Raw genomic sequence first — 18,509 nt, 5'->3', positions numbered from 1 at the left:
AATTAATCACCAGGAGAGCCCCACCTAGGGAGAGGGGCAAGTTCCTAGCCATGGGGGGAATGGGGCCCACTGATTTCCACGATGACCTTGAACTTGTTTTCTTTGGCCCCAAAATTTCAGCTACTTCCTGTTTGAGCAGGCGCAGAAATTCTAGGGCCCCAGCCCTTCCTCCTCTCCCTGGTGGAATTTCCAGACAAAATGCTCTTCCCAGGGTGGGGGCAGGGCCGGCATTGTTCTCACTCTCAAAGGAGTTGAGGGGTGACAGGTTGCAGAAGCTACATTTAATTCTCACCTACACAGGCTTAGATGCCAGCTATGGGCTGGGTGGGATCTCCAGGAAAGGCCAGTAAGTGCGAGAACCAGCCTGGCCCTCCTCTAACACCTGCTGTGGCTCCCGTTTATGTTCCGGACTGGACACAGAGGCTCTGAGCGTCAGTGCCCAAGGGTCTTGAAGGACCACCCAGGCCAACCGTATTTTACAGGAGGGGAGGCTGGGGCTATGAACTAGAGGGGACTTGCTCAGAGGCACACGGCAAAGCAAAGGCATTTATTCTGTGCCAGCTCCCTCATAGAGTCAGGACTTACACCTTGGCCTCCTGACCAGCCCCAGGCGGCCACTTAAAAGTAACTCTACAGCCCACTGTCCACATGTCACATGGAGGAAAGCCCAGGCCCAGAGAGATGAAGCCACTTGCCTGGGTGCCACACCTCCCTTCTTGATGAAAGCATGGGGCCTTTGAGCCCAGCTCCTTTCACCTCATTCATGAAATGTTTACTGAGCGCTGTTCCGTGCACTGGGGGTGCGGCTGTGACGGGACTGACAGGCCCCTGCCCTCTTTAGAGTTGGGGGAAGACCATTAGGGAACAGCCGATACCCAGATAAGAGAGTTTCGGGAAGACGTAAATGGAAGAACTTAAAACAGGGCAATGGGACAGGGCGGGGGGATTGGGACCCAGGCACTGGAGACGAGGTGGCCAGGGAAGGCCTCTGAGGGTGTGACACTTGAGCTGAAGGACAGGAAGGAGCTGACCATCTGAAGATCTGGGGTTAGTGTGTGAGGCAGGAGGAACAGCAAATGTAAAGGCCCTGAGGTGAGACTACGTTTGGCATGTTCAAGGATTGACAAGCTATCCAGCTGAGGCTAGAACCCTCTTAGCCAGGGGATCCCCAAAAGAGCTGCTAGAAAGCTCTTTTAAGAATATGGATTTCTTAGCCCCACCCACCAAGATTTGGATTCAGCGATGCTGGGAGTGGGGCCTTGGAATCTGTTTCTGAACACTCCCCGTGTAGTTCATGGCCATCCAGCTTAGCCCTCCAGCTGCAGGCCTGCCTCATGGAGCCGGCCCCTTCTTCATAGTTGCAGAGTGAGGATCAGAGAGGGCTGGGACTTATGCAAAGTCAGGCAACCACACAGCAACAGAGCGAGGCCTGGAGCCCTGATCCTCTGCCTCCCCGGCCAGGGTTTCTTCCTTATCACTTCACTTGTCTCCTTCTGGAGGGGCTGCCTGGGCCTCACCTCTGCTTGGACCTATCTCCCCATCTCTTCTTCCTGATCTCACCCCAACACACGCCATACAGCCAGCTCCCCAGTCCCCACCCCATCCTCTGCTCTAGCCTCAGAGTTCCAACATGGCCCCCAGTGTATGCCTTGCTGGTTTCCACCTCTGGGCCTTTGCTCATGCTGTCGCCCCTTCCAAGAATACACTCCTCTGCTCTCTACCCAGTCGACTCCTACTCAGCCTTCTAGCTCAATGCCAATGACTCTTCCTCCAGGCAGTCTTCCAGGACTTCTCCTGCCTCCAGATTCCCTCAGTGCTGACACCAGATCAGATGGACTCAGCCACTTTTCCCAAATGCTGCCACCATCTCTCCCAGTCAGTCTTATTGAGAGCCTGGTCTGGGCCACTAACTGTGCTGACCAGCTCTGGTTGTCCTGCTCTCAGGGAGCCCACAGATTAGTGAGGAAAGAAATAGCCCAGAGGGGCAGATGTTGGCCAATTTATACACAGGGCTTTGATTCATTATGCTATTTGACCTTCCACAACCTCACAGAGTATAGGTATCATCACGCCCATTCTCTAGTTGAGGAAACGGAGGCACAGAGAGGTGAAGGTGCCAATCTGGAGTCACACAGCCAAGAAGTGCTGGTTCCTCACTCCAAATTCCATGCTCTTGCAGCTCCCCGCCTAGATGGGAGCGTCCCGGGAGCTCGCACCTGGGCTGGTTCATCTGTCCTCAGTGGGATCTGCAGGGATTGAGTGAGGCCCCTCGCCCCTGGAACCCAGGCCCGTGCCAGCCATGAGATGGTTCACAGATGACCCAGCCATGAGATGGTTCACAGATGACCGGGCAGGCCTGCCTTGGAAGGGAGGGGGCTCTCTGACCTCACACTGGGACCATATGCCACCCCCTCTGGTCGCCCAGTGGGTGTGGAGCTGTCTGGGCCCATCAGCTGGGAGAGGAGGAGGAAGCACAGGGATCTGCAGCCTCAGCCCCTGGCCGGGCCAGGAGAAGGAGGGGCCGTGGGCCCACCTGGAGCTTGGCAGCGTTTCTGGGTCAGGGCCGGGGGAGGAAGTACACGGAGAGAGTTGCTCCGGGCCGGCCATCTGGGCTGAAATGCCGGCTGCTAGGGTGGGAGTGAGGAAGGAGGGCCGGGCTGGGGCCTGGAGAGTGGATCGCAGCCGCCCCAGCCACAGGACTGGAGCCCCGAGCTTCGGGGGCAGCCGGCCCGCGGGGAAGCCCAGGGCAGCTGTGGGCAGAATGCATCAGGAATCTGGGAGTGGTCCAGGTGACTGAGGGGGAAGGGGGTCTTGGCAGCTCTGTTTGAGTCCGAGGTGGACTCACCCTCAACTCCTGTGTGACCTCGGGTGAGTCGCTGCCTCCCTGGCCTCACTTCCCCATCTTCAGGGAGTTGTGCTGACCCACTCTGCCTGCTCCATGCTGGGGTGGGATGGGCAATCAGACCCTCCACTACTGGGGAATCGATGCTGGATCCCAGCTTGCGGTGAATTAGGCAGAGTCCTCCGGGCAAGTGGCTGTCCTGTAGGGCCTCAGGTTCCCTGGTTCCATCACCTACTTTGAAGGTTCCTTCTAGCTCAAACATTCCTGGATTTTATGACAGGCTGCTGACATGTGTGAGGGACATGTGTCCTCTTTCTGGGATAAATTTCTAGATCCTGATGGAATCCCATGGAGGTGGGCTGGGAAGAGATGTCTCGTCTCTATTGAACACATGGAAACCTGAGGCCCAGAGATGTCAAGGGGCTTTCTTTAAGTCACATAGCAACCCCCAAATCACAGTGACCTCGGTTACTATCCTTCTGCTTGTTAGAGCCCCGGCCTCTCCCAAGGGCTCACCCTCAGCCCAGCTTTGGGCGATTTGATTTAAAAAACACTCACACTCCCTAAGGCTCTGTCTGTGCGTGTTCAAATGTCCATGCTTGACTGGTCCTCCACTTCCGCCTGCGTTGAGAGGGGCAGAGCCATCCACGCCCGGGGTCATCACAGCCCTGACCGGGCCATTTTCTGTGAAGGATGTCATTAAATTCGTCGGTAGCTTTAGGGAGGAAGTCTGGGGGGCAGTGGAAGTGGTGGATGCCTGGCTGGGCCCCCAGCGCTTGAGTGTGACCTCGCAGGACTTGTCTGCACCTTCCGCCCTGTGGGGTGAGCCCAGTTCCAGCCTCCTCCATCTCCTGAATGAAGGCCCTCCTCCTGGGCCAGCCTCATTCCCGGACGAATGGAGGACACAGGAAGCCGTCATTGCCTGCCAGACGGGACACCTCCTGGGGCAGAGGACCATGACCTTAACCATGAAGGCCCCCCCGCAGCACCCCCACCCACAACCCTGCCCAGGGCTGCAGCAACTCAGAGGTTGAGAGTGGCCTGGGAGGCGGATGTGTGCAGGGCTGCCTGGCTGGGGACTTCCCCGGTCACCACTGCCCACGCTCGTCCCGACAGGAAACCTGACAGGTCTGAGCCCTCCAGACACCCATTGTGTGGGGCCTGGTGTGGGCTCCAGTGTTTCCCTTGTCAGGACTCCTGTTCCTCCTCCCCTCCTCCTGTTCCTTGTCAAAGCTGGCTTTTAAGGAAAGTTCCAGGCTGTTGCCCCTCCTCCATCTCTGCATTAAGTCCTGCTCAACCTTAATAAGACTTTTGCTCTTTCTAGCCCACCTGGGTTCAAATCTTGACTCCTAGTGCAAGCTGTGTGACTTTAGGGAACTTACTTACCCTCTCTGTGCCTCCAATATTTTCTGTAAAATGAAGATGGTAACCATCTGTCTAATAGGATTGTTGTGAAATTAAATGAGCTCATGTGCATAGACTGCTGCGGACAGGGTCTGGCACACGGTAAATACGGAATACAGTTTGTTAGTATTAAATCCTAACTTCGCCGTCAGACAAACCTGTCGTGACCAAACCCGTCACCTTCCTATGTTAGAAGTCTTGGGCTTCTGTGGTCCCCTCCAGGCGTGAGCATCTCTCCCCGCTGGGTGGAGTCTGGTGTTAGATAACTGGTTGTTGTTGTTGTTTTTTCCTCCTGCACAACATGGCCCCTCAGGAAAGGCCAGCAGGCCCTTCCGTGTTGTGCTCAGCTGAAGAAATGGGTGACCTGCCCTAACACGGGAGGAAAAACTGCCCTTTGTGGGCAACTGAAAGCTTTCAAGGATAATTCTGACAATATGCTTTTCTGCTCCTTCCTCACTGCCTGTAAACCTAACACCCCCAGTAAGATGCAAAACTACACTGGGCTGGCCCCCTCCCCAGCATCTGGTGCCCCTCCTAGCCAGCGGTGGCCTGGCCTGTGGTTTACCTGGACTTCCGGCCCAGCTCTAAGGCCACCCACCACCTCCTTCTTGGCAGATGTAATTCTCCTCCAGACACCCAGATGCTGATGGTTCTCTCCCCACAGGGAAGGTCTTTGGGTTCATCCCTCCCTGGTCTCCTGTGTCCTCATTATTCAAAGGTCAGGGGTGTCGCTCAGACTTCTTTAATGAGACGATGTCTGAGCTGGGTCCTGAGGGATAAGGAGGAGTTCACCAGGTGGGTGCAGAGGGAAGAGATTCATGGTGGCCATCTAACAAAAGGGCAAAGGCTGGGGGTGGGAATGAGGGTGGAGCCTTGGAGGCCACGAGCAGATAGATCAGGGTGGGTGGAGGGCGGGGGGATGCAGAGAGTGGTGGCTGCTTCGTAGCAGAGCTTGGTCCTTCTCAGTACTCTGGGAGTTCACCTTTGGAGCCTTTTGAGGGACCGAGAAGGCGGTGGTGGGGTCAGGTCAGATGTAGCCAGCCCCATCCCCCTGCCTGGCACTTAGGAAACATGCAGATTTCCAGACCTCACCCAGACGCACTGAATCAGGAGTCTTGTGGGAACCCCAGAAATATGCAGGTTTAATGAGCTGGGATGATTTGGACGCTCAGGCGTGTGGAAGCTACAGCCTTGACCCCCACCCAAAGCAGCACATGGGGAGGTGGGAGCTGGGCCTCTTCAGGAGCCCCTCTGGAGGCAGGATGGAGGTGGGACTTTCAGCCCTGTGGGGCCCTGGGCTCACAGATCAGCAGGACCTGGGACGCCCACGCTGGCCGAGGCTTCCCCTTGGAGGGGTCTGTCTTAGGAAGTGGTGTTGGTGGTGGGGGCCATTTTCAGGTGGCTCTCCTCCAGTCTAGGCAGTCTCTGGAAGGGGGGCTGCTTCTGTTTAAAGGGAGGAGGCCACAGGGGCAGCGGGAGGGGGTGGGTGGCTTGTTCCACAGCGGGATTGATTCCAGATGCTCTGCTGGGGTGTGCAGGGAGCAGCCTTTGTCTGCCTGCCTGCTGTGGGAATCCTGGGCCAGGAGGAGGGGCAGGGAGCCCAGGCCCCTTCTCTCCTAACTCCTGCCCTGCCCTCTGTCTACTCGGTACCCCAGCTGGTCCCTACTGGGTACCCACCCGAGGCCTGTGGAGATGTGGAGCTTGGGTAGTTGGCATCCCAAAGCCAGGAGTGCAGAAGCTTCGTCCTCTTCATTAGCTGACCCTCCTCCCTCCACAAGGCAGATAGGTTAGGGGTCCATAGCCTCTCCTTGTAGGTAGGGAGACTGAGGCACAGAGAAGGACTTGAGAAGCCCACGTAGAAGCAGAGACCATACCAGACTCACGGAGCCCAACTGTGTTTACAGACGAGGTCCTGAGTTCCTGGCTACTTCCCCCTCCCTCTATGCACACATACCTAAATCTGCTTGTTGGGGGCCCCAGGCCAAGACCACTCATCCCAGCCCCTCATCAGTCTGATGGCTGGGAGCCTCTCATCCCCTCAGGGGAAGGCTAGAACCTGGCTGATCAGGGGATTCCTGCTTTGGGAAGGAAACTGGGCCGGATGAACTCCAGGCCCTGGGAACAGGATTGTTGCCCCCATCCTGAGCCGGACCTCCTGGGAGTTCTCCACCCCCTAAAACCGGAAGGCCCGGCCTTGGAGGTTATGCATTCCTAGAGGTGCCAAGGTATGGGTAGGTGGCTGCGGGGGCCCCACCTGAGTGGGGAGGCCCAGGCTTGGCGGAAGAGGATGCATGAAGACCCACAGCCTGCCTCTGGACTGAGGGACTGGGTACAGCTTTTCCCAGGGGCCTCTGCACTTGTACCAGAGGCCATGTCTGCTATTGAGAATGAGCGAGAGCAATATAACCCAAAGGAAGTCAATGGTGTCCTTGCAGGCGGGTGGTTTTCCATCTTCCCAGGGATTGGCCAGTGATCTGGGGAGAGGGGCCAGGGAGCTGACAGCTTTGGACAACCCAGACTGGGTTTGGAGGCGAAGACCCCTCCTGCCCCTCCCCCCTGGTCCTAGGAAGGCGCCTGGCTTCCAGCTGTGATCCAGGCTCCTCCTGACTTGGGGGCCCTCCCCCTGACTGAGGGGAGGAAGGAGGGGGCTCCCCTTGTGAGGCACAAAATCCGGCCTGGATTCCTGCCGGGACTGCCCCGCCCTCTCCAGGGCCCCACTTTTCAGCTGTTCTGGAGGAGGACATCCAGGCTACCTCAGGGACTCTCCCACCAATACACCCCTGAGACTGCATGTGGGGAGCCCACTTGCCTCTGTTACTTTCCCTGTGCCTGAGGCAGTCAGACCGCCCTGTCGGGCCTCAGTTTCCCCTTCTGTACTTGAGGGGAGGGAGCTCAGGCAGGTGGTTGTCTGAATAATTTAAAAGATGAATGCTGCTATGGGGGCCAGGGAGAGTAGAGAGAGAGATGCTGTCAAGGGCCAGGATGCTCAGGGAAGGCTCGAGGAGGTGGACCCTAGAAGGATGGACCTTGGTCAAGTGAAGAAAAGGAGATGGGAGGGCAGTCCCTGGTGGGGGTAGAGCAGAGGAGTGAGAGGTAGGCGGGTGGTAGGTGAGGCCGGAGGGTGGTTTGGTTGGGGCCAGATGTTGGAGCCTCAGATGCCAAGAAGCTTGTTTGCCCTTGTTGCTTTCGGGCTCTGGGGAGCCATGGAAGGTTCTTGAGCTGGGGAGTGCGTGACTTGGAGAAAGCTTTTCAGCAGGATGCGCTAGAGGAAGTTGGCACCCTCCCTTCTCCCAGCCTCAGTTTCCCATCCCTACAGTAGGGCAGGGATTGTTCTGCCCTGCCGGCAGGCATGCCAGAGCTGCTGCCGATGCCCAGTGGGAGGAAGACTTCAGAGCACCTGTGGTGTTTTATTTGAGGGAGGGTCTAGATCAAAGGGGGCAAAATGTTCAGATTTGGCAAAGCCCAGCTGGATACACAGGTGTTCATTGTGTTCTCTCTACTTTTGTGTGCTTGAAATATACACCATAATTGTAATTAGTATAAAGATAATTTGAGTATTAAACGAGACACTTTTTAAGATGTAAAGAATAGGCAAGGATCCCGCGTGAAAGGGGAGACTTTTCAACCTAGCTGGGGCCAGCGGAACAGTGTTTGCGGGTCGATACTCAGCCCAGTGCCCTTGGGGCAGAATCGGGCCCTGCGGCGTCAGCCGCATTCGAACCCTGATTGAAGGTGACCGGTTCCAGAACAGAGTGCCCGCCCTGGTCACCTCGCGTGCGCCCTGCCCACTGCCGGGGAGGGCGCACACGCGGTTGTGCACCGTCTACACCCGCCGGCGGGCTGGGGCGCCCCGCACGCCCCGGGTCGGGCATCTCCGCTCAGGCGCCAGGGTGGAGGCGGTGACCCTCCCGGGGACCTGCCCGGGGTCCCGGGACACTCCTCCCCGCCGACTCCAGGCCGGGATTTCTCCCGCACTGACTTTCCGGGCCGGTGCCAGCCCGGCCTCCCGGTCCCCGGCCCCCGCCGCGGGGCCGGCTGCTCGGGGAGGGCGGGGGCGGAGGAGGAGTTTGAGCGACTTTGTGGGGCAGCCTGGGCCTCGGCGGCGGCCGCGGCGGCGCGCGGGAGAAGGCAGGGGCGCCCGCCGGGCGGGCCGGAGCGGGCGATGGGGCCCGTGTGAGCGCGCCCAGGCCCGGCCCGGTGCCCGGCGGGCGGCAGCATGTCCGCGGGCGGCAGCGCCAGGAAGAGCACCGGGAGGCCCTCCTACTACTACCGGCTGCTGCGGCGACCCCGGCTGCAGCGACAGAGGAGCCGCTCCCGCAGCCGGACCCGGCCCGCCAGGGGTAGGCGCCACCCGACCCCTGACCCCCGACCATCCCTACCGCCACCTCACCACCTGATGCCCAGGGCTGCCAGGGACCCTGGATCCTCCTGCTGCCTATTTGCCCGGGACCCCCTGGTCCGCCCCTTCTGGTTGTTCATTACTACGTCTACTTTATCCCCATTCCCTCAGCTCCTCCCTCATCCCCACCCTCCTGGGGAAACTGAGGCTCTCCCTATCCCCTTATGCCATCATGGGCAGAGGAAGGGGAAATTGCGATTCGGGATTCTCTTTCCTCCGCCGCTCAGATTGTACCTCCTGCTCCCCCGTGCCTCAGTTTATCAGCAGCCTGGCAGTAAAGTAATCCTGAGTGGATCTGGGCTTTTCTTCACCTTCCCTTCACTGCCCTGGCCACCCGGTACACACTTCTCTCCTCAGGGACTTCTCAGGCTTCCCCCTTCTTGGGTGGAGGGACAGGTGGGTGGACTTCAGGGGCCCCCGTCCCAGGGGTCCTTGGCTGCAAAAGAGCCGATCTGTCGGAGACCCCTCTGAGTGGGTGGGTGCCACCTCCTTTGAGAAGAGTTTCTCTCACGTAAGGAGGCAGGACAGGGAGGAGGGGGAGGTGCGGGCAGCATTTTCTTTTTCCAGTAAAAGGATTCTCAGCTGGAAACGCGTGTGATCCCCGGGGGCTGCCTTCTGGGCCGGGTGCGGCTGGGGACTTCCTTCCAGGGCTGGGTGGGAGGGTGGGAGGGAGGCCCCCTGGGAGGAGGAGGCCTTCCAAGGGGCCCTGGGGAGGCCGGAGCGCCCATGGGCGCGAGAGAGGAGGGGGTTTGGTTGCACCGCTCAGGGCCCTGGGCTGAGTTTACACCATCGGGTTATCTTGGAATCGGGAAGGCGGAGCCCCGATCCGAGAGGTATTTGAGCAAATCTGAGCTTGGAATCTGGCAGACCTGGGGTCAAATCCCCACCCCTCCTGGCGCTGGTTGTGTGGCCTGGACCCTGGGGTGTTGCTCCTGAAGCTCCGTTTTTCTTATCAGGGTGAGGGTAAATGAAGCATAAACTTCACTTGCTTCCCCCCAGAATGGGGAAGACTTTTCCCACAATCAGGGCTGAGCAACAATGTACAGGGCTTCCTCAGGAAGTAGTGAGTTCCTGAAGTAGTGAGTTCCCCGTGTGTGGAAAGGTTCAAGCTGAGGCTGGGAATGTGCACGGGTGCGTGCCGGGAGTTCAGTCCTCAAGGGTCTCTCCAGGCTTGTGGTCTACCTCCCTTTGCCTTCCTTGAAGTGGCCTCTGGCTCCTCCCTCCCTCCAGGCTTTGCCTAGGAGACCAGAGATCTGGTCTCAAGTGCTGTGACTTTGGGCAAATCACTTCCCTTTTCTAAGTCTCAGTTTCTTGAGCTGTAAAGGGGGCGAGCAGGACGTGCAGGATTACACGAGGAGGGAACGGGTTCTTGCTGTGAGAAACGGGAACTCTGCAAATGCTCAATAATGCTCAGGCCAGCGCCAGTCCCCCTCCTGGCCCACCCCACCCCCGCTCAGCACCCTGCATGACCTTTCCCTCTGCTCTTCACCTCAGCCCGCTTCCATCCCTGACTGCAGAGGCCCACAGAGGACTGGAAGTCCCTCTCCTTCTCAGCTGACTGGACAGGAGACAAGCCATGTGTCTGGCCATCACCTGAGCCCCAGCTCCCAGGCCCCGCCTGTACAGGAGCCCCTGCCTTGTGTCCCAGCCTTGAAGGAGCTCACAGGCTGAGGGAGTGGGGAGAAGACTGCTGAACAGAAGTTACATCTGGGGAAATCAGGGAGAGCTTCACAGAGGAGGTGACATTTGGACTGGGTCTCACAAGGTGGACAGGATTGCCCTTGGCAGAGGGAGTGGTTGAGTCAGATCTGGGTTCAAATCCCAGCTCTGCACAGAACTATCCTTTGGCTGGTTACCTCTCCAAGCCTCAGTGGCCTTGTCTGGTAGTGGGGTAGTGACGGCAGGTTGATTAAGGAAAGAGAGCGAAGGCATGGAAAGCTGGAAGCCTGTGCTGCCTGAGACTCGGGCCACAGTTGAGTGTGAGCTTTTGTTGTCCTTACTCTTTGGGACAGCCTGTGCAAAGACAGGGAGAAGGAAAATGTCTTGAGTGTTGTGGACAGAGTTCATCCTGGGGTAGCGGAGGGGAGTGGGTTGGGGACAGGGGGAAATAGCAAGGAACAGTAGTTTAGGCCTGATAAAGGGCCTGGAGTGATGGGGAATCGTGCTGGTGGGAGCTGCCTGTCAGGGTGAGAGGTGGAGGCTGGAGGGAAGGGGGCAGCTAGAGCAGCCACTGACTTCCCTCCACTAAATCCCCAGGGCCACCCCTCTTTCTGAGGGCAGTGCCCCTGCCCAGGGGGTAACTCATGCTGCGGGAGCCACCCGTGGCCTTGAGCCAGTCCCCTTTGACCTCAGGCCTCAGTCTCATCTGCATGGGGACTTGGTCCCACGGTGGTGACATCAGACCGCAGGGGAAGAGGTGGTACCCAGCACCCCAGCCCCGGATCAGGCCTCTGCTCCACACCCATTCTGGCTTCTGCCACTAGCAAGGAAGGACATTGACCGAGAGCTTGGGGGTGTGTTTGTTCAGAAACAGGAAAGTACAGGGAAGAGTTGGCTGGTGGTGGGGACGCCTGCCAGGGAAAGTGTTGTGACCAGGCTGCCACCTCTGAGGAAGCTCCCGGCCTGCTGCCCCCGCTGCCCCTGCAGAGGAGACTTGAGAGCAGGACTTTGTCCCTGCCAGGGCTGCCAGTCGGGGACAGCATCTGCAGCCCCCCAGGTTTGACCAAAGGGGGCCGCTAAGCAAGTCTCTTCCTTTCTCCAGGCCCCGATTTCCCCATCTGAAGAATGGGCAGAGTAAGACCTGCTGTTGACGATGGCCAGAGGCAGGGTGGAAGCAGTGACCTTCGGATGGCGAGGGTCATCTGGCCATTTCACATTGTGCCTTGTGACCCAGAGTCTACTTGGCCGATGGATTTGAGCGGACCTGTCCCCAGAAGAGTGTCATCAGCCAGGGTGCCTTCCCACCTACCCCCACCAAGGTCAAGAAAAGCTTCGTCTGTCTGACCTGTCTGTCCCCCAGGGCTGCTGGGGGAAATGCAGGTTTTCCTCTCACCCTGGATAAAGTTCTGGCCCATTCATTCAGCTGGCAAATACGTCTTGAGCACCACCTATGTGCTGGGCTCCAGCCTGGGCTCCGGGGCAAATGGAGATGAATTGCACGTGCTCCCAGCCCTCGTCGTGCCCCCAGTCAATCTGGGAGGCTGACTTGTTGAGGTACGCTGGGGCACAGAGCCCTTTTTGGGGTACAGGGCTGCAGTTAGTGGGAGACAAGGGCTGTAGTGCCAGCTTAGCCACGAGCTGGTTGTGGGGATATCCTAGGGCCTCAGTTTTCCCATCTGTCCAGTGGGGCTCATCGTGCCCTGTAGCCTCATGTGTTGGGAGACCTCTTGGACTGACCAAACGCATACTTGGGGGGGTTTAGATTCTTTCCTTCATGTCTTCACCTGAGTTTTTCCAGGGGCCCAGCCACATGCCAGGCCCTGCCTGGGCCTGGGGACTTGGCACATGTTTTCTGCTGAGACGGTCAGTTTCTCCTCCATGCCAGTACATACTGAGACGGTCAGTTTCTCCTCCACGCCAGTACATACCCCCGTTGCATGGCCCTGTGTTTTGGCTACCGTGTGGTCCCCTCCCCTTCACCTGGGTCTTTCCTTTTGGAGTCTGTTGGAGTCTATCTGTGGGGTCTGAGGGGGTTCCCTGGAGTGCCCCAGCACACTGAGGAGTGAGGCAGGAAGACCTCACAGCGTTGCCCAGGAGGACTGGGCTGACCCCCTGACGTGGTGCTCCCCTCCCAGGGCTTAGAACATGGCAGCTGAGTGATCCAGCTCCTGGGGTCCAGATGGGGACACTGAGGCACAGAGGGGCCCCCTTCACAGAGCAGGGTGTGGAACTCAGGGCTGCTGGCCCCCAGGAAGATGGTGACATGGTTGGGAAGGGTGCTAGTTTGACACAGCTGCTTCCTAACTGGGAACAATGGCTAGAGGAGGGCTTGTGTGCCACCTTAGGGAAGGGCAGGGGCTGAGACCTCTCCATGGGGACCCTGGCTTAGGTGAGACCTGCCAAGAGGCCCCTGGCAGCAGCTCGGACCCTGTGGGCTGGAGAAGCCTGAGAACAGCCCTGATGGTGGGGGCTGCTTGTGTCTTGTGGCCCCCCATCGCCCCTGTCTTCTGATGTCTCCTCTGGGGCCCAAGGCTTGGCTCTCTTTCCCCAACTTGGATGAGACTTCTGAAATTGTACATATACTCTTTTCTGCCTTGTCTCTTCCTCTGTTCCTGCTGAGACACAATCCCTCCTTTGGGGCTTGGCCTCAGCTTCTCCAGGTCCTCCTTGCCCTTACATACCTCAGGGACTGGGAAGCTCACTGCCTATCGTGGTGTGTAATAAAGGCAAAAATAGCTTCTATTTGCTGAGTGCCTGCCCAGTGCCTGGCAGTGAGCTTAACTGTGCTTGCTTTATCTCATTTAATACTCACAGCAACCCTGTGAGATGGATACTGGCATTCTCCTCATTTCGTAGGTGAGGAAACTACGTCCCAGGGAACGGGAGCCTTGTCCAACATCACCCAGCTCAGAAACAGTGGATCCCAGCGCTGCCTGACTCCAGGTCCTGAGCTTGTAAATGCACCACCTCGCTGTCCCTTAGGCAGGCAGATCTTTCTGAGGTTAGGCCTTGGCTTTGATAAGGCTACCTCCTCCTCCTATCTGATTTGCACAGTCAACGACTCTACTGAGTGTTCACGGCCATCATCGCCCACAATCCTGGCCATAACTCAGGAGGGAGGCAGGGGGATGACCCCCTTGGCATCGTCAGGGGGTCAGTCCTTCTGGTTGGCTCTTCCACCTGAGTGGATGAGTCCTGGATGACTCAGGTGATCCCCCGGACTCAGTCTCTTTCCCCGCCCCCACCCCCTGTATCCTGCTCTCATTCATGTTCTGCCAACCTTATCCTTGCCCTGGGCAGGTCACAGGTCTTCACTAAGTCCTTTGGTGCTGAGGGTTCAGCGTTCCCTGGTGTGAGGTCCCTGGAGGTGGGCAGACAGGCGGAGGCCTGCTCCCCAGAGCTATCTAGATTCTTGAGGGAGGCCAGAGACCCCAGTTAATCTGCTGAATGTCAGCTTCTCAGCCTTTGAGTTTCTGGCCCATCCTCCCTTACTTAACAATAAGGAAGATAATAGCTGCCTTTTACCCAGCGGCACGTGTGCCAGGCCTGTGCCGAGAGCTTCACCTGATTCTCTCGTATCTCATTTTAATGCCCCAACCGTTCTAGGAGGTGGGGGTCGTTATCATCACTTCCCTTTGCCAGGTGAGGAAACCGAGCTTGGGGCGGTGAAGTCACTGGCTGTCAGAGGCAAGGTTTGGAACCAGGCCACCAGACTCCAGAGCTCACATCTGGAACCACACTCAGAAGCCCAGTGCTTCCTTTTCTTTGGTGGTGGGATTCAGAGAGCACTGGAATGGGCCCAGCATGCTCTGGATCTCAGTGGGTCAGGTTTAGAGTTCTGATTCCGCGTGCTCCATCCCTGCCCCATTGCATTCTGTGCTTACTGAAACCTGGTGGTACAGGGAGGCGCCGGGAGCCTGCTTTACTTGGCTGCTGACGGGGGAGGTGGGAGGGACTGATCCTTGTGGTCTCCTGCCGCTCCAGCGCTGGGAGCTAACTGTTCCCCTTGACAGCTGGGGAAACTGAGGCCCATAGAGCCAAGGCCACATGCCCAAGGTTATGTAAAGATGTTAATGAGAGATCCAGGGCTGGAAGCCAGACCTCCTTGCACCCTATTTCTGTGTTGGTTTTGTTTGTTGCTTTTCCTAAGATTAGCCCAGACAGGGAAACCGAGGCAGCTGGGCTCCTCGTTGGGTCTTCTTGGAGGAAGGAATGCGGGTTGAATTCGTATGTAACCTGACGCAAATGCGCTCACGCCCCAGGCCGCACACGTGTTTTGTTTAGAAATGACCTGAAGCCTTTTGGCTATTTTTAAAAGAAAAGCAACGGCTGCAATGTTTCCCTTGCACCTTCCTCTCCAGGCCACTTGGTTAAATGTCAGGAAAGGGAGAGTATTTCCTCGTCAGGAACATTCGGAGCTTGCTGGGAGCTGAAGTTTTGTTTTCTGTTAAGTAGGTGTTTGGGGAGTCAGTTCCCGGCCTTTCGTCGCCCCCCGCCCGCCATGCCAGGAGGGTTGGACTTGACAGTTGCTGGGAGGAGGGATTTGAGGATGAGCAGCGGAGACGCCCGAGCGCGGAGTGGCAGGGTGGTTATTTTTAGCCATTCCGATCCAGTAGAGGCATTTCAGCGTTTGTTCAATATTTAATTATCCATCTGAAATGGGCCCACGTGGCCTTAAGTTTGGAAGCGGCTCTCTGTGCTGTGATTTCCTCTGATTGCATGAATAAGGAAGCGAGGGGAATCTCAATAGCCCTCCAAATAATAATAATGGAAAAAAAAAAGAGTAGACTCGGTACTCAGAAAAGACAGGCCTGGTTCTGCAGTCTAGACAGACCACCTGTACGTTAGCAGAAACGACTAGCCTGCTGAGGACGCCCATCACGCCCTTGGAAATGCAGCCATGCTTGGTTGATGAGTCCCAGACTCCATAGCTGCCTGGGTTTCATTTGGGATGGGATTTCCCCTCTTCGCCAGGTTCCTGTGTTGACTTTGACAGCTGCTGGTACCGAGAAGGGGTTTGGGGATTTTGCTTTTGGAAGTCTTGTTAGCTTTTATTTCCCTCCTCTTCTCCCTGACAGACAGGAGAGCACTGTCGGCATCTGGGCTGTGTTATTTCTTTTTTCTTGGCCTGTGGAGGTGATGTGTTGACACGGCTATGAAATGAAAAGACAGTGCACAGGGAGGAAGATGTGGGAGCCAGGAGGCTCTGCCCCCTCCCCTAAGCCCCTGGCGGATGAGGGAGGGGATGAGGGGGTAAGGGAAGAGGAAGAGAGAGTGGGGCTAGAGAGAGCCAGGCAGCCAGACATGGGGATCCTTTTTGATGTCCCGCTTGGCATGGGGGTTTGCAGAACTTGGATTTGGCAATTGAAAACCAATAAATTGGCAATCTGGGATAGTCTCAGGAAAAAGTGGTTTTCTATCCATTTATACCTCTGTACCGGTGACTGAGTTTGACTCAGGAGTATGGTGAGGGTGGGAGTCCTGACTGTACCATAAATGTTGTGTGACCTCAGATAAGTCACTAAATGTCTCTGGGCTCAGAAGCACGTCCATCAGATAGATGCAACCCAGCGTAGGGTATCATTATAGGCTGGGTGAGTTGTCATTATCTGTTCATCAAAGCCTGAGGGTTAATTGCAGCTCTATTAGGGCTGATCTAGAAATAAAATGTGATGCCTGTGGGGCTTGGAACCATCCAGATGGTTCCTTGGCATCCCCTTCCCCCAGAGGCTGCTACAAGTATCACTTGTACTTGTTCAGAGCAGCAGAACTTTAGTGAGCCACCTACTGTTTGCAGGCCCTGTGCCAGGGGCTGCTCTGGAGGGGTTGGCCAGTCCGCACCTCAGGGAGCCGAGCCGAGGGGAAGGTGGTCCTATAATCAGGTTAGCTCATGGTGTGACTGGAAGGGGAGGCAGGGCCTTGGGTGGTGAACCAAGAGGTTGGAACTCCCCCTGACAGGCTGCTGGGAATCAAAGGAAGTTTTTGAAAATAACAGTAGTTCTAACTTCCATTTTTCCTGCACTTACCCAGTGCCAGTGCTCTTCTAAGTCCTCTGCATGCTCATGTCATTAAATCCTCATTCTCACGGGTATCTCAACAGCTCCATTTTGCAGATGAGAAAACTGAGGCTCAGACTGGTTAGGTGGCTTGCTCAGCATCACCCAGCGACTGAGTGGCCGAGTCCAGGATGTTTAACCCTCCCTATACTTGCCAGAGCTGTGATTTAGGAAGATGATTTTCAGCAACCAGCAAGCTAGACTGGCTTGGTGTAGGGAGAAGGGAGCAGGGAGAGTGGATATCAGTGATCATAGGTGACTGTGTTGGCCGTCCTGGTGCAAGAGGCAGTGGGTCCAAGCTGGGATGCGAGAGAAAGACCGGGCCAGTTTTGAGGAGTGGGGGCAGTGATGGGCCTCGGAGGAGGTATCCTGGAGGACTCAGAGATGACGCGGGGTTTGGAGGCCTGGCAAGGAGGTCCTTCACCGGTCCTGAGGAATCCCGAAGGAGGCCAGCCGCTGTGGGGGCCGGGGAAGCGGAGGGCAGGTTGGGAGGAGCTGACAAGTCTGGAGGAGGTGACACAGGAGAGGCTGCCACCGCCATCTGAGGACCTGTGCTGGCCGTACTGCCACATTCTCTCCTTGGCCCCCAGCAAAACAAGAAAAGGCAGCCAGTGCAGTGAGTTTCCCATGACATCCATTTCAGTGTCATCCATTTCAGTCACTCTCCTTTATTCTGAGATGATGGTCTTGGGATTCTTTTTGAGTTTAGAACATTCCTTTTATGAAATACAGGATGGTGATAATTGTTTGTGTTAACACTGTATTAGGAAAGGCAGGAAATCAGCAGTCCTATGTCACCCACCCCTGATTATGCTATCCCCTAGTTTTTATTTGTGAAAATCAAACTGATTCCTGAAATTCCAAAATGATGGCACTTGGGAGAGAGAGGTCCAGGGCTCGTTCTTACCGTGAGAGGGGTGGGAGCTGGTGGGATAAGGCCCTTGGGAAGGCCTAGGCAAGTGGGGAGGGTCTGGGTGGGGAGAGGGCTGGCAGAGCTGTGGGCATGGCTAACAGGCTGCCCTGGCCTGTGATGCTGCAGGGCCGGGGGTGGCCCCAGGCTGGACAGGGGGTCCCTAGGGAGCAGCTTCAGAAGAATAGTGGGAAAGGTACTGGAGGCTGCAGGAGGTCAATAGTGGGGTGGGGGTGGCATGCAGAACTGGCCAGTGGTGGAGAAGTGGGAATGAAGGTCCAAGAGAAGCTTGGGTTTCCCACTGTCTGTGCAGTCACAGTTACACCTGTTGTCGAGGAACCTGTTCAAAGTTACTTGTTTAGTGGCAAGCAGGTTGGGGGCCCGAGCACCCTTCCCCATCAGCAGTAGCCTCTGAGTTCTCTGGGATGGCACCTGCAGCTTCAGGGGACCCAGGCTGCTGCCCTCCCGTCCCACCCCCACAGGCAGCGCTGGGGCTGGGGCCTGGGCAGCCCTTCATGGGGATGTTATGGAAGAGGCTCATGGATTAGCAATGGTCCCCAGGAGAGACCACCAGTTATGGGCCAAACCCCTCCATCTCCTCTTTTTTTTAAAAAAAAAGTTTATGTTGATATCCCCCCCTCCCCCAACTCCTAGGATTACAAAAGCAATAAATATCCACTATAGAAGAGAAGAAAATAAAAACATCACCTTTAATCCCAGCGCCCCGTGATAAGCTCTGGGAGCATTTGGGGGTTATTTCCAGATTTTTTCCTTTCTCTCTTGAAGTTTTTGAAAATTCTAAAATATTTGAAAGTATAGAAAATATAGAAAATAATATTGCAGACACCCGTGCACTCACCTCTCAGATTTAACATTACTATACTTGCTTCTCTTTTTTTTTCTCTTAGAAATAAAATGATTCACATACAGCAGGGGTCGGCAAAGTCCCACCCATAGGCCAGATGACCTGCACGCTAAGAACAGCTTTTACATTTTTCAGTGGTTGAAATGGAAATCAAAAGAGGGATAGTTTTATAGTGTGAAAATTATGTAAGATTCAAATTTCTGTGTCCCTAAGTAAAGTTTTATTGGAACACAGCCATGCTTATTCATTTACATATTGTCTGTGGTTACAGACAATGTTTTCATGCTACATTGGCAGAGGCGAGTAGTTGAGACAAGCCCAAAATGTTTGTTCTCTGGTCCTTTATGGAAAAAATCTGCTGACCCCTGAGATGT

General features: G+C 56.3%; 1 protein-coding gene across 6 annotated transcripts in view; it reads left to right on the top strand.

The window, feature by feature from the left end:
* The window catches only part of DAB2IP (DAB2 interacting protein), a 169,612-nt gene that overhangs the window by 34,490 nt on the left and 116,613 nt on the right, over positions 1-18,509 (top strand). For 4 of the 6 annotated variants that reach the window (XM_014782112.2, XM_004423391.3, XM_087419163.1 and 1 more), the window contains exon 1: positions 8,424-8,586. The exons of 1 other annotated variant lie outside the window; for it this stretch is intronic. In XM_014782112.2, the coding sequence (XP_014637598.2) occupies positions 8,463-8,586 (124 nt within the window). In that variant the 5' untranslated portion in view covers positions 8,424-8,462. Of the gene's footprint in view, positions 1-8,423; positions 8,587-18,509 lie in introns of those variants that run through there. One more of the 6 variants, XM_014782110.2, reaches the window with a different exon arrangement.

Source organism: Ceratotherium simum, chromosome 29 (genome assembly GCF_057802395.1).
Source record: "Ceratotherium simum simum isolate JZ-2026a chromosome 29, ASM5780239v1, whole genome shotgun sequence".
NCBI classification, from domain to species: domain Eukaryota; kingdom Metazoa; phylum Chordata; class Mammalia; order Perissodactyla; family Rhinocerotidae; genus Ceratotherium; species Ceratotherium simum.
Note: the sequence above shows the minus strand (reverse complement) of the source record. Positions and strands in the feature narration are given on the sequence as shown.